At 36.7% G+C, this 13,169-nt stretch overlaps 1 protein-coding gene across 2 annotated transcripts in view; it reads left to right on the top strand.

Annotated features, from left to right (window-relative positions):
• Positions 1–13,169, top strand: part of PPP4R3B (protein phosphatase 4 regulatory subunit 3B) — a 45,330-nt gene that overhangs the window by 22,704 nt on the left and 9,457 nt on the right. For both annotated transcript variants that reach the window (XM_034427338.3, XM_034427337.3), the window contains exons 10-13: positions 2,916–2,954; positions 3,540–3,698; positions 6,043–6,212; positions 12,706–12,845. In XM_034427338.3, the coding sequence (XP_034283229.1) occupies positions 2,916–2,954; positions 3,540–3,698; positions 6,043–6,212; positions 12,706–12,845 (508 nt within the window). The remainder of the gene's footprint in view (positions 1–2,915; positions 2,955–3,539; positions 3,699–6,042; positions 6,213–12,705; positions 12,846–13,169) is intronic.

Here is a 13,169-nt window from a genome sequence, read left to right as displayed (position 1 = left end):
TGGAACATATTAGCTCCACCCCACTTTCCACCTCAGCAAGTGGGTCACAAAAGTTCAGCTGGGCTCCTCGAGAGACGGAGTTTGCAGGGGGCCAATCTAGCACCCGGGCTAGCTACAACACAAACATTCATTCTCAGCTTTGAGATTCTTAGCTGCAATGGGCAGCAAAACTAGGTTTGTCCCCCTGCACTGATCCGGCAGACAAAAGAGGAAAAGGGGGTGGAGAGAAATAGTTCCATTGCCAAGCTATGTGCAGGTCGGAAGAGGGACAAAAATTCTGACTTCAGCCTCCTGGTGTGGCACAGGGCTTTGGGCGAAGGCTGGAGGGAAGCACCGCTAGCTCGCTTACGTTCTCCCTCCCCAGTCTAGCTTGACACAGGCGGCAGCGCAGCTCACATTGCCCTTTCCAAGCCCGTTGTCAGTGAAGCTGGGCGCTGGTGAGGGCTGGCTTTTTGCCTAGCTTTGTCCAGCTGGGAGAAAGGGGCAGCAGCGGCCGCTAGCATTAAGGGGAGAGTGCCACACAGAAACTGGAGCACGGAGGAATGCCGCTCCCTTTTCCCTCTCCGTTCCCGCTGCTGGGCGATCCCGTGCAAAGAAGGACTAGCAGAGAGGGGAGAGTGCAAGGTTGCTGCTTCTGGGATGAGGGGACCGGGAAGCGTCTGGGTCCAGCTCACTCGGCTTCTCTTCCTCTTGTAGCCAGCTTTCCCAGTCTAGCTTGATGCAGGCTTCCTCCCCAGGCCCCCGTCTCTTTTCCCCCCAACAGCCGAACAAAGCTAGGCAAAAAGCCAGCCCTCACTGGCACCCAGCTTTACCGACAGCGGGCTTGCAAAGGGTAGTGTGAGCTGCACTGCTGCCTGCGTCAAGCTAGACTGGAGAGGAAGAATGTGAGTGAGCACCGAGGAGATCGCAGAGGTGGGAAGCCAGGCAAAGGGGCAAGTAGCATGCCAGGCCTGGCAGACTTTCTAAGCCTGCCTAAAGCAGGGAGGGAGGGAGAGAGAGATCTGATCTAATCTGTGTGTGTGTGAGAGAGAGACAGACAGATAGGCAGGCAGGCAGACAGACAGACAGACAGACAGACAGACAGAGATCCGATTCAATCTCAGAGAGTTATATTAGGGATGACAGCGATGTGCGCTCTCTCTCTCTCTCTCTCTCTCTCTCTCTCTCTCTCTCTCTCTCTCTCTCTCTCTCTCTCTCACACACACACACACACACACACATAGAGGTTGGATCTTTCTTTCCTCCCTTCCCCCTCCCCCTCTTCCCACCAGAGACTCCTGGATACCCTCCTCAACCCTGCCTGTCTCATACAGGCACCACCCACATGAGTGATGTAGAGTTGGCCACACTCACTCAGTCACATGACCCACCCCCAAGCCATGCCCACCTGGTCATTAAGAAGAACTGGTTGTTAAATTATTTGAATTCCACCACTGGTAGTAAAACCTTATTATTCAGGTTAAATTGCCGTGTTGGCACTTTGCAATAAATAAGTGGCTTTTGGGTTGCAATTTGGGCACCCGGACCCTAAAAGGTTCGCCATCACTGAGATATCAGATATAACAACGTATCTATTTTAAATTTGATTAAATAAACCAACTTTATATTCCTTTCTTTTATTTGTAAGATTCCTGGTCTTTACTCCATTCAAATAAGGTCCTTTAACTTCATTTCTTTTCATTTGTTATTTCTCTCTTCTCGCAAAATTCTTCAAAGCTTTAACAACCCTCTTTTGTAAATCCAATACAGGAAAATTATCCTGGCTTTGTTTTCAGGCATGGGGTAAATACATTAGTGGGGCCCCTCATTTGATTTGATTGTTTTAGTCCAGGCTGCCTGTAAGGTTGTACGTTTCTAACATTTTTTATTGTTTTGCATTTGTATTTTTAAGCTGCCCAGAAGTCTATGGGAGTGGCAGCTATGATAAATTTTAACAGTAACAACAACGTATAAAAGGGGTTTTTTAATTCAGTAACTGCCAGGTGTGAAAGACAAGGACCATACATGGTTCCAATTATTGGAATTGCTGATTTATTGCTCATGCCTATGCACGGGAATATTCTCAACTAATGACTAGCACCTGCTAGAAGTTCACAGTGGGTTGGACATAGTACATTTGTGGCTACATAGGGATTCTTCGCTGATTCCTCTTTTGACCCCAACCCTAGGCTGAGCCACTCCTTCTACAATAACATCTTTATTGAGTTGTATTGCACATATGCTGATTAGAAACCAGCTCCTTGCTATTTTATATGAGGCTGTATTGAAATTCCAGACAAAATTGGGTGGACTGTAACATTGTAACATCTGTGATGATAAATGAGCATCTTCTGGTATGTTTGGAAATTTAAAGTTTCCAGCTTTGGCAGTAGCTAGATTGCAAATCCAAAGGTGAAACAATTCTGAATTTCCACAGTGAAGGAATGGATTGTCAAAATGTCAGAACTGGCAGAAATGGCAAAATTGACTTGTTTCGCAAGGAAGAAAAGAATGCCCTTTTTTAAAAGACTGGAAACTTTATACAGATTTTTGCTTAGAAGAAAAAAACATAACATGATGATTTGTGAATTTAATGATTGAAAAAGATGAAAATTAAACAAGGGGTTGAGGGAATTTCTCAAATAGTTAAGAAGGAAGATTGATAATGGATTTATTAATATCTAATGAAAAAAGTCATCTACTAAAATCTACTTTAGTTTCTTTAGCTTTTTCTGTTGTTTTTCTTTGCATCATTTTTCTTCCTTCCTTCTCTTTTTTTCTTTAGTAGATTTGTTTCTTATGTATAAAGGAAATCTAATTAAAAAGAAAAAAGTTTCCAGGCTCTGAAATGAGTTATATTTCTTAACTAAAATACTTTTTCTGTACCATAGATACTAAGTAGGAAACTTACACATTTCTTTTTATTTTTTTGAAAGATGCTGTAGTTGCAAACAAGAATAATACCATTTGCCCAGGTAGGTGAAAATCATTGTGTATAATATATGTAGTCTTTAAATTACTTAAATGACATGTAAGATTATGTTTTAAATTTTAGATTAATATCTCCTGTTTCTCCTGATTTGGGAAGGAAAAAAGTAACTCATAGTGCAATTTTCATATTATGTTTTCTGCTGATGTAGGAGAAATTAACTCTACCTTTAAGCAAAATCATGGTCGGTGTTTTAAATTTTAAGAATATATTTGCTTTCTACCATTTTTGCTGTTATGATCTCCCTAGAATACAGTAACAGAATAGTAGTTTGTCAGGAGTAAATGTTCTGTTACAGGTCCATAGATAGATTTCTTTCTCTTAAAAATTATCAGAATCTAATTGGTACAGGGAATAACAATGATCTATGCTTGACAACTTCTTAATTATGATGGCAAGCTGTTTAAATAAATTGTATTTTTAGAATCCCTGCCTCTTTTAAGGTAATGACTTATTTAGCTTTTTGTTTGCATTACAAAAACCCTGACTGCATTAAAAGTCATATTTCAGGAGTAATATTTCTGTAATTCTTCACAGGGTTGTCTGAGCCTCCTTTTTGTTTATTTTGCAGATAACTATCAGACAGCACAGCTGCTTGCTTTAATTTTGGAGCTGCTTACTTTTTGTGTGGAACATCACACTTATCACATCAAAAACTATATTATGAATAAGGATTTGCTGAGAAGAGTTTTAGTCTTGATGAATTCAAAACACACCTTTTTGGCACTGTGTAAGTAGCAGCAGAGTTTTCTCTTAAAGATACATTTTATTTTTATTTATTAAATTTATATGCCCCCTTTCTCACTGTCAAGTGATTCTGGGTGGCTCTACATGTTGTTGAACTCATTTACATCTATCCTGAACAAATGAATAGAGAAATACTATTGAGAAAAATTTTAAAAATGTTTGAGCAAGGACCTGATAAATCTCAGAAATTAAGGTGGGATAATTGCCTGATTATATTCTTGTCATTATCATGATCTTTAGAATCAGCAAAAATTGTGCAAAATAAGAAAAAGCAGACACTATAAACCAGAATTAAATGTATCTCACTGCATAATGGAATTGATGAAATCCCCAAGTAATCAACTAAGTTGAATATGTTTTAAGACATCAGATCACTTTTGTAAATTTTCTCATTCCCAAGATAAATTCATGTCCTCGTGAATCAAAATTTCAGAACACGATATTGAGGGTAAACTTGTACCTTGGTTTGTTTGGCTCAGATTTTAAGATGTGCTATTTTAGTTCTTCTGCAAGTGTGTCAGGAAGTATTTTGGGCTCTCATTAGTCCAGTGTAAATAAAACCTTACTCATAAAGACAATCACATCTGAGTAAGTCTTCTTGTTTCCAAACAAAGTTGTAATACTTAATGAAATTGACAGAAGAACTTAACTTTTGATCAGTTTTCTTCTCTTCTTGTGGCTTGTTCAGGACAATTTCAGGGTGCCTTCTGTTCCATGTGTCAACTTTCAAAACGACTCTGGCTAGGGCATTTTTTTCCCGTTTCTCAGTTGCCACACAGATTGGGGGAGTATAGAGGTTTGGAATGCTATTCTACGAGGTGCTAGACATAACACAGGCAGAGGCTGGTAGAGCCAAGGTCATCTCAACAAGTCCTGAACACTGCCTGAAGAGCCTGCCATTTACCCAGTTGGGCAATATGATCTGTGACACTTGTGGGGAGGGAATCATTTACTCTTTTAATTATACTGAATCACAGGAAATATTTAGAGTTGGCTTCTTTAAATATTTAAACATGCTGATATGATGTACCCAATAAAGAGAATCTTTGAGAAGAATTCCAGTCTCAGAGTTCTGACAGTTGGGATCATTATTCGGAACCATGACACCATGTATATGAAGAAATAATGTAGCTGAAGTGAGCCATAAATTGCATTTGGTCTTCATAAATGTCATCATGTTATAAGTCACAAATTAAATTAATAAATTATACTTACTATAAAATTTATTACATAATATCCCCATCCTCTCCATATAGGTGTTGGTTATCACCTTTAAAGCGCTCCATGGCATAGGGCCTAGCTATCTCCGAGACCGCCTGCTGCCACCGACGACCTCCCATCGACCCATGCGCTCCCACAGAGAGGGCCTCCTCGGGGTGCCATCAGCCAAACAATGCAGGCTGGTGACCCCCAGGGGGAGGGCCTTCTCTGTGGGGGCTCCCACCCTCTGGAATCAGTTGCCCCCTGAGATAAGGAGAATCCATGACCTCAGTGCCTTCCGCCGTGCCCTTAAAACCTTCCTTTTCCAACAAGCCGGGCTGGCCTAATTCTTTTTAAGTGTTTTTAATTGTCTGGTTTATTGTTTTAATTAATGGGGCCAAATTTATATATATTTTTTTAACTGTATTTTAATATTTGTATCTGATGTTTTTATTTGGCTGTTCACCGCCCTGAGTCCTCAGGGAGAAGGGCGGTATACAAATTCAAAAAATAAATAAATAAATAAATAAATATATATATATAATTAAAAAGAATAGTAGAAACCTAAATCCCTGTATGTCTTTTCATGAAAATTAAACATTGGCGTTCACACACACATACAATGTTTCCTAATTCCCATTAGATGGGCAGTGGGGCAGTGAGAAGAAGTGAGCAAAGGATATAGAGAAGCCAACACTGTGAAATTTAAAAATGGAAATTAAAAAAAAATCCAGAAACTGGTTTTCATTATTTATTTGTTTATGTCTTCAATGTTTCTCTACTGGCTCCAGAAAGATTCCCAGGGCTTGATAAAACTAGTTTAAACATACCCTGAACACAAAATTTAGCATTCCACGATCAACGCTCTTGCCCTTCATTAACTACATGATTATGCTTGTACTTTTAAAATGCTTTCACATTTCAGAGGTGCTGCAACTTCTCTTGGCTAGATCCCTGGCGTTAATGTATTTGTAAACTCCTTTTTAAATACCTAAAATTCTTGTGCAGCTTTTTTGCTGCTCTTTTTTGAAGTAGAATAACCTTTAATGTTTATTGTAAAATGCAAAGAATGGGAGAAAAGATATAGGAAAGACAAGAAATATGCTTTTAATATGTTAATGTTATAGGTGCCCTTCGTTTTCTGAGGAGGATAATTGGCCTAAAAGATGAATTTTATAACCGTTATATTACCAAAGGAAACTTATTTGAACCAGTCATAAATGCTCTTCTGGATAACGGAACTAGGTATAATCTCTTGAATTCAGCAGTCATTGAACTTTTTGAATTCATCAGAGTGGTAAGTTTTATGTATATTTTTCAATTTTTTATCGTTCAAACATAATTGTTTTAGGCATAGCAATACCTCAAGACTTTAATTATAAAACCACAATTTTAAAAAAGGCAGCAATATCAAAAAGCCTCTTTTCTAGAAAACTATTGTGAGATGAACACAAGATGAAAGGACCTTCGTCTTGGTCCATTGCTTATATTTTCTGACCCTTTATCTGTTAAGAGCCAATAGTTACAACTATATCCATATTATTATGGACACCCTTCTGGTCATTAAAGCAACTTCTATGGCATTCACTAACTTTAAAAACTAGATTGCATAAAGCAATAGCATCTTTTTTCAGAGTTATATAGAAACCTGGAGAAAAAAAGATTAGGTACTTCAATAAATTACAAAGAGGTACTGAGCTCATCAACTTGTGAGCTCAGAATCATCTTCAGTAAGAATAAATGAAAATTTTCTTTTTGTTACCAAAGTTTTCAGTTAAAACCTCTATCAATCTACTAGATCAGCGATTCCCAACCTTTTGGGCACCAGTGACCAGTTCCGTAGAGAGAGGTTTTTCCATGGACCCGGGGGAGCATGATTTTCCATGCTGCCTGTATCCTGCAAATAGGGCTTCGCATGCTTGTGGCCTGGTTTCTGGCATGCCACGACCCAGTGCCAGTCCGTGGACCAAGGTTTGGGGACCCCTATGCTAGATCCAAATTAGAAGAAATGATGAACACACCGAATTAAATGTAGATAGTGCTGGAAACTGGAGAAGTTTGATGTCAGGTGAGCTTTTGGGGGGGGAGGGGTGTCAGATGGTAAGGTTAAAACTAGAAGTATAAATCCTGCTCTGCAGTAAATGCTGAAGTTGATTGTATAAATTTTCCCAAATGAGTGTTATTGTTTAAAAATGGTCCTAATTCCAATAGTAAGGTGACGAATGACTAATTTTATTCTAGCACTGATATCAGTAGTTGCTAAAGAAAATGATAGCGATAGAGCTCTTAACATTAACAAACAGAATTATTGCTCAGAGAATCACAGAGTTTAAGCCAGTATTTTAACTCAGTTTCAATAATGCCTGAACAGAACAAAATCCTAAAGTTGGAATGGGCTCAGTCATTTTTCCTCAAGCCTAAACATATCCTGCTGCTTCAATCTCTCAAAACATAATTTCATTTCAGGCCCTCTTATTATCCTTGTCGCAATCTCTGAATCTGTTGCAATTTCTCTGTATCCTTCTTAAGGTTTTGTCAACAGAACTGAATGTAATGCATGAGGTTGGAACTAGTCAAAGCAAAATAAAGTAGAATGATTGTTTCTTGTGATTTGAAAATTACACATTCAGCTTAAAATTGCATTTGTCTTTTTTGAAATTACATCATGTTGCTTGCTCATATTCAACTGACAATCAGTTACAATTCCAAGAATTATGAAGCCAGTTATTCTCTCCCATTTCTTGTGATTTGATTTCCTAAATAAAAAAATATTGTTTCTGGTACCTTTTCACATCACTTTCAATCTATTGCTGTAACATATCAAAATTATTTTAAATTTTATTTCTGACATCGAGTATATTCTCACAATTTTGTATCATCTGCAAATTTGATGACCCTTCTCTTCACTTATTCATCAAATCATTAATAAAAATACTGAAGAATGGAAGACCCAAGACCAATTCTTATGGAATCCCATTTGATCCTCTGCTCAGATTTGATTAAGAACTAATGTTGAATACAGGTAATCCTTGATTTACAATAGTTCATTTAGTGACCATTCAAAGTTACATCATCACTGAAAAAAGGAATTTATGACCACCTAGGACTGTTGTAGCATCCCCATAGTCATGAGATCAAAATTCAGACACTTGGCAACTGACTGACATTTATGTTGCAGTGTTCTGGGATCATGTGTTTACCTTTTTTGATCTTCTGACAAGCAAAGTCAATAGGTAAATCAGATTCACTTAACAACCATGTAACTAATTTAACAACTGCAATGATTCACTTAACACTTTGACAAGAAAGGCCGTAAAATGGAGCAAAACTCACTTAACAAATGTCTTGCTTAGCAACATAAATTTTGGGCTCAATTATTATTGTAAGTCAAGGATTACCTGTATTCTTTATTATGGTTTTTGAGTCAACTGTGTATCATGTTACTAAAGCGGCATACTAATTGGCATATCATGGATTACTTTGTCAAGTGGTTTGTTGAAGTCTAGACACATTAAAATTAAAGCCTTTTCAAGACATTGCGGCATAAGGTCTAGATAATTCCATACTGACTTCTATAATCAATACTTTGTTTTTAAAGTGCTTACAAATCAATCTATTTATAATCTGTTTAAAATATTCCAAAACACTGCTATCAGACTGAGTGATCCTACATTGTTGATCTTTCTGCTTTCCCTTTCTGAGGACATTTCTTTTCCTCCACTCATCTAGAAATCAACTATTTTTCCAGAATTTTTCTAAGTATAGAAAAACTGGGGGGATAATATGTATTTTAACATGTTTTTATTCGGATATTTTATTGTTGTGAGCCGCCCTGAGTCCTGCAGAGATAGGGCGGCATATAAATAAAATAAAATAAATAAAATAAAATAAAATAAAATAAAATAAAATAAAATAAAATAAAATAAAATAAAATAAAATAAAATAAAATAAAATAAAATAAATGAAATAAATATATAAGGATTCTGATAGACCATTGGCCAGTTCCATCAATATTAAAAGAGACAAATCTGATCCTGTACATTTAAAACTCATTCAAAATAAAGAGGTATTTATTCCCTGACCATGTCTCTATTAATTTCAGTTCTTCCCTTTCATCTTGCTTTTTATAATATCCTGGTGGAATAAATATTCTTTTAGTTGAAAATATTGAACCAAAATAGGAATTGAATAGCTCTGGGTTTTTTTGTTATTATTGTTCCTACTTATTTGCATTTTTCCATCTTTCTGGAACAAGTAGTGTACTGATGTCTTTTTTGAAAAAAAAAATCATTTTATTCTGAGCATATCTACTGAAGCCTTTTTTTAATTATTCTTGTCATTGTATGCTAGTGCTTGTTTTTCTGACCTCAGCTATTCTGTTCTGGATACTGTTTATAATCTTCCTTAGCAACTGATCCTCTTAATTTTCTGTAAGGATCTTTTTGTTTTCACATCTTCACTACCTTTTTTACATAGTCATATTAATTTTTCTGCTTTATTGCATTTTTTCCTCCTTAAAATTATTTGAATTATGCTTTTGTTATATGTTTCTTTAGTAACTCTTAAGTCGTCTTGAACTTCTTTGCCCATTATCTGCTTCTATCATAATAACCTACTTGTAATTGCTCAGAATTCATTAAACTATGTTGTTCTAAGTTTAAGATACATATTTAATTATAATCAGTTTCTCTAAAATTCTAAAACATCATCATTATATGGTTCATGTTTCCCCAGTATTCCAGGTAATTTCACTTCCTCAGTGTCTTCCAAATTAATTAACCTAAACTCGCGTAGCTCTTATAAGATACTATAAAATAGTTCTTGTGTCAACTCTGCCCTCTAAAGGAGAAATTGTCAGCATGGGAAATCAGAAATTACTCTAGAAGAACCATTCTTGGCACAGTTTGTCACCCAATAGATATCAAAATAATTAAAGTCACCCATCACTGTGCCTCTTTGAGGGATTTGCAGTTTGGTTTTGGAATTCATTCATTTATTCAGTTTGTATGGCTCTCCATCTCAGCAAGTTACTCTGAGCCAGGAGTGGGTAATTAATTTTTCCAAGGGGCCACATGAGAAACTGGGACTGTTGTGGAGGACTACCACTGTCCCACCCTCCCACACCGATGTGCCATCCCCTGTTGATGCCCTAATGCCCCTACTACCCCCATCCGAAGTCTGATACCCTGCGTCACACCGCCAAGGGACATCCAAAGGATGATACATGGCCTGCAGGGCATAAAATACCCAGGTCTGCTCAGGGCAGTGAACAAAATTTAAATACAATTGCAACAATGCAAAAATTAAAATACAGAGCAGCCAAGAAAATATAGCCCATAATCACAAATTTAACCAAGAAATTGGTGCTGTAGAGCCATGTTTTTAGGGCCTACAAAGGCCAACAGGGTCAGGTGATTCTTATCTCTGGAGGGAGAATATTTCTTAAGAGTGTGCACTATGGTAGAAAAGCCCTGTCTTCCTGAATTGATGGGACCCAAAGCATCCCCATCCTATCCCAGGTGAGCAACACACCCATTTTTTACCATACCCATGTCTTTCTGAAATCCTTTCTTCAGTATTTTGTTTCTTACCATCATGTTATTCATTTTAAAACATTCCCAGTTAAGGGTTCTTGTGGCCTAGTACAGTTTTACTAGTCCTTTTGAAACGCAGCTAGTGTATCAATAGTCCATCATCTAGATAATTTAGATTATTTAGACCAAGTGTGTCTTATTGATGCCATTATGAGTTATTGATTTGTAGTATTTTTCTCTTTTCTTTCTGGTCCATTACCATGATTAGAAGGGAAGAAGAGAATGCTACCTGAGCTCCCAAAGTCTTGAATGTCCTTCTACATCTTTTCAAAGTCTCTAGTAATACATATTGAGCTATTCTTTGTGTTGTAATTTGTCTCCAGAAGCAGGGAAGTATGATTGCAAATGGATATAACCATCTTGGAATTTGTCTATCAAAGATCAAGAGTTCTTTGCTCTTGTCAGATAGTGTGGCTCACAAGCAGCATGTGTGTGCTTCAGTCTCTTACAGTAATGAATCACTATCATGACACTCTGTCTTGTAGGTTGATATAGCATTTTCTTTGCCTTCCTCTTTGAGCTTGATTTAGAGGAAAACATTCTTAGGGACTTCCCTTTAAACTCCATAAAACAAACACCTACGACTACTCCTACTGTGCTTACTCAGTGAGCTAAAAACTGCTTCTGTTCAGAACTGCTCCTGTTTCTTCCCTGTATGCATCTAAACTTTTTTTTCCCTGTGATTCAAATGCAACCTTTCCTAGGAACATGTTCTTATTTAATGAGAAAGGTAATTTTAGTTAATAATTTAGTGATTTAGTGGTTAAGGCACCAGGTTAGAAACCAGGAAACTGAGTTCTGGCCTTACCTTAGGCATGAAAGTTGGATGGGTGATTTTGGGCCTGTCACTCTCTCTCAGACCAAGCTGGTTGGTCAATTCCTATCACAACCAATGGATCAACACAAAGTTGGTCTGAAATTAATAGATGCTGCCCTTGTGGGAAAACATTAGGAAGGAAAAAATATATACATACAAATTAAATGTTATAGTTCTGGTAATTATTTTGTTCCCATGAATATCAACAGTGTTCTCTATCTGCTCCACATCATTTTTCATACAGTTGCACAAACTGCATGCAGCTGGACAAGATATAGTTAATCAGATTTATTCTATGTGCAAATAAAGCTTTAAGTAAAATTTCATTCATTCATTGCATTTATATGTTGTGCTCTTCCCCCCCCCCAAGAGATAAGTAAAAATTTATAATAATCTAAATTTAATCCCCACTTCTTAAATAAAAATGTATGTAACTATTAAATAAAACTATTAAAGATTTTGGATTTGATTTAAATATGTGTGTTTGCATATGTATAAAAAAGTAAGTTTTATAGAACATTAGAACATATTGTTTCTTCATCCCAGAATCTCAGCATAGTCTATAATATCTTCAAGAAAGCCAAACTTACACTGATGCTAGGAACAAAATCTTTGTAAGACTACTTAATTTTTTTTCTGCCTTTAAGGGAGAGATAGTGGAGCTTCCATAGAGATACCACTTTCATGAGGTCAAAGACATCTTGAGATTCTCCTTTATCTTCCTTATTTTTGGACAATAATCCACTTGCTTTGCTTCCGTCTTCTGTGTAGTAGGTTAAAAATAAATGTGATGTAGTAGAGGAAAATTATCCTAAAGACATGCTCTTGAGTCTTCTCTTCCATTGTAGGAGAAACATTTGTCCAATGATCTCAGAATTCTTGTCTACAAAGTGTTCTGTATATTCAAATTACCTTTTTTTTTTTTTTTAATTTGATTTATATGCCGCCCTTCTCCGGAGAATCAGGGTGGCTTACAATGCGTTAAGCAATAGCCTTCATTCTTTTGTATGTTTTATACAAAGTCAGCTTATTGCCCCCACAAACTGGGTCCTCATTTCACCTACCTTAGAAAGGATGGAAGGCTGAGTCAACCTTGAGCCTTGGAGAGATTCGAACCAGCAGAAATTGCAGGCAGCTGTGTTAATTACAGGGTGCACTAAACCCCTGTACTATCAAGGCTCTTAATATTGTCTCAGCTCACCAATGTAGAAGAGAAAAGTGAATCACTTAGAATTCCTTTGTAGTCCTTGGGAAAAAAATCAAGTCTTTTGCCGTCATAAGTTACATAACTTACATAAATTACTAATGAAAACTTCATATTGATGTTTCTTATCTTTTTTAGCTGAGTAGCACTAAACTTTTATTTTGTATTAATGCAGGAAGATATCAAATCACTTACTGCCCATATCGTTGAAAATTTTTATAAGGCACTTGAATCTATTGAATATGTTCAAACATTCAAAGGCTTGAAGACAAAATATGAGCAGGAGAAAGACAGACAGAGCCAGAAACTGAACAGGTACACACCTTAAAACTAAAATCTGAAACCCAGTACTAGATAGTCTAGTTTCCTAAGCCATTATTGTTTGTTCCATTAATATTGTGATATGCACTTTTCATATAGGTATTATATTTAGCAGTGCAATTTTTAATTGTCACAGGAATTTCTATATATAATCCATATCTGTCTCCAGTCCTTGTTTTAGAGATATTCTAATGCTTAAGGTTTTGTTCTTGGTTAATTTGAAATATATTTCAAAATTTCTAAATAACCAAAAAAATTCAGATTCATGCTGTCAGGAAGGATGTTGTGGTTTATTCTTGATTGGGATCTGTTTTATGA

Source organism: Pantherophis guttatus, chromosome 1 (assembly GCF_059756535.1).
Source record: "Pantherophis guttatus breed Tessera chromosome 1, ASM5975653v1, whole genome shotgun sequence".
Lineage (NCBI taxonomy): Eukaryota > Metazoa > Chordata > Lepidosauria > Squamata > Colubridae > Pantherophis > Pantherophis guttatus.
This window is presented reverse-complemented; position numbering and strand designations above follow the sequence as displayed.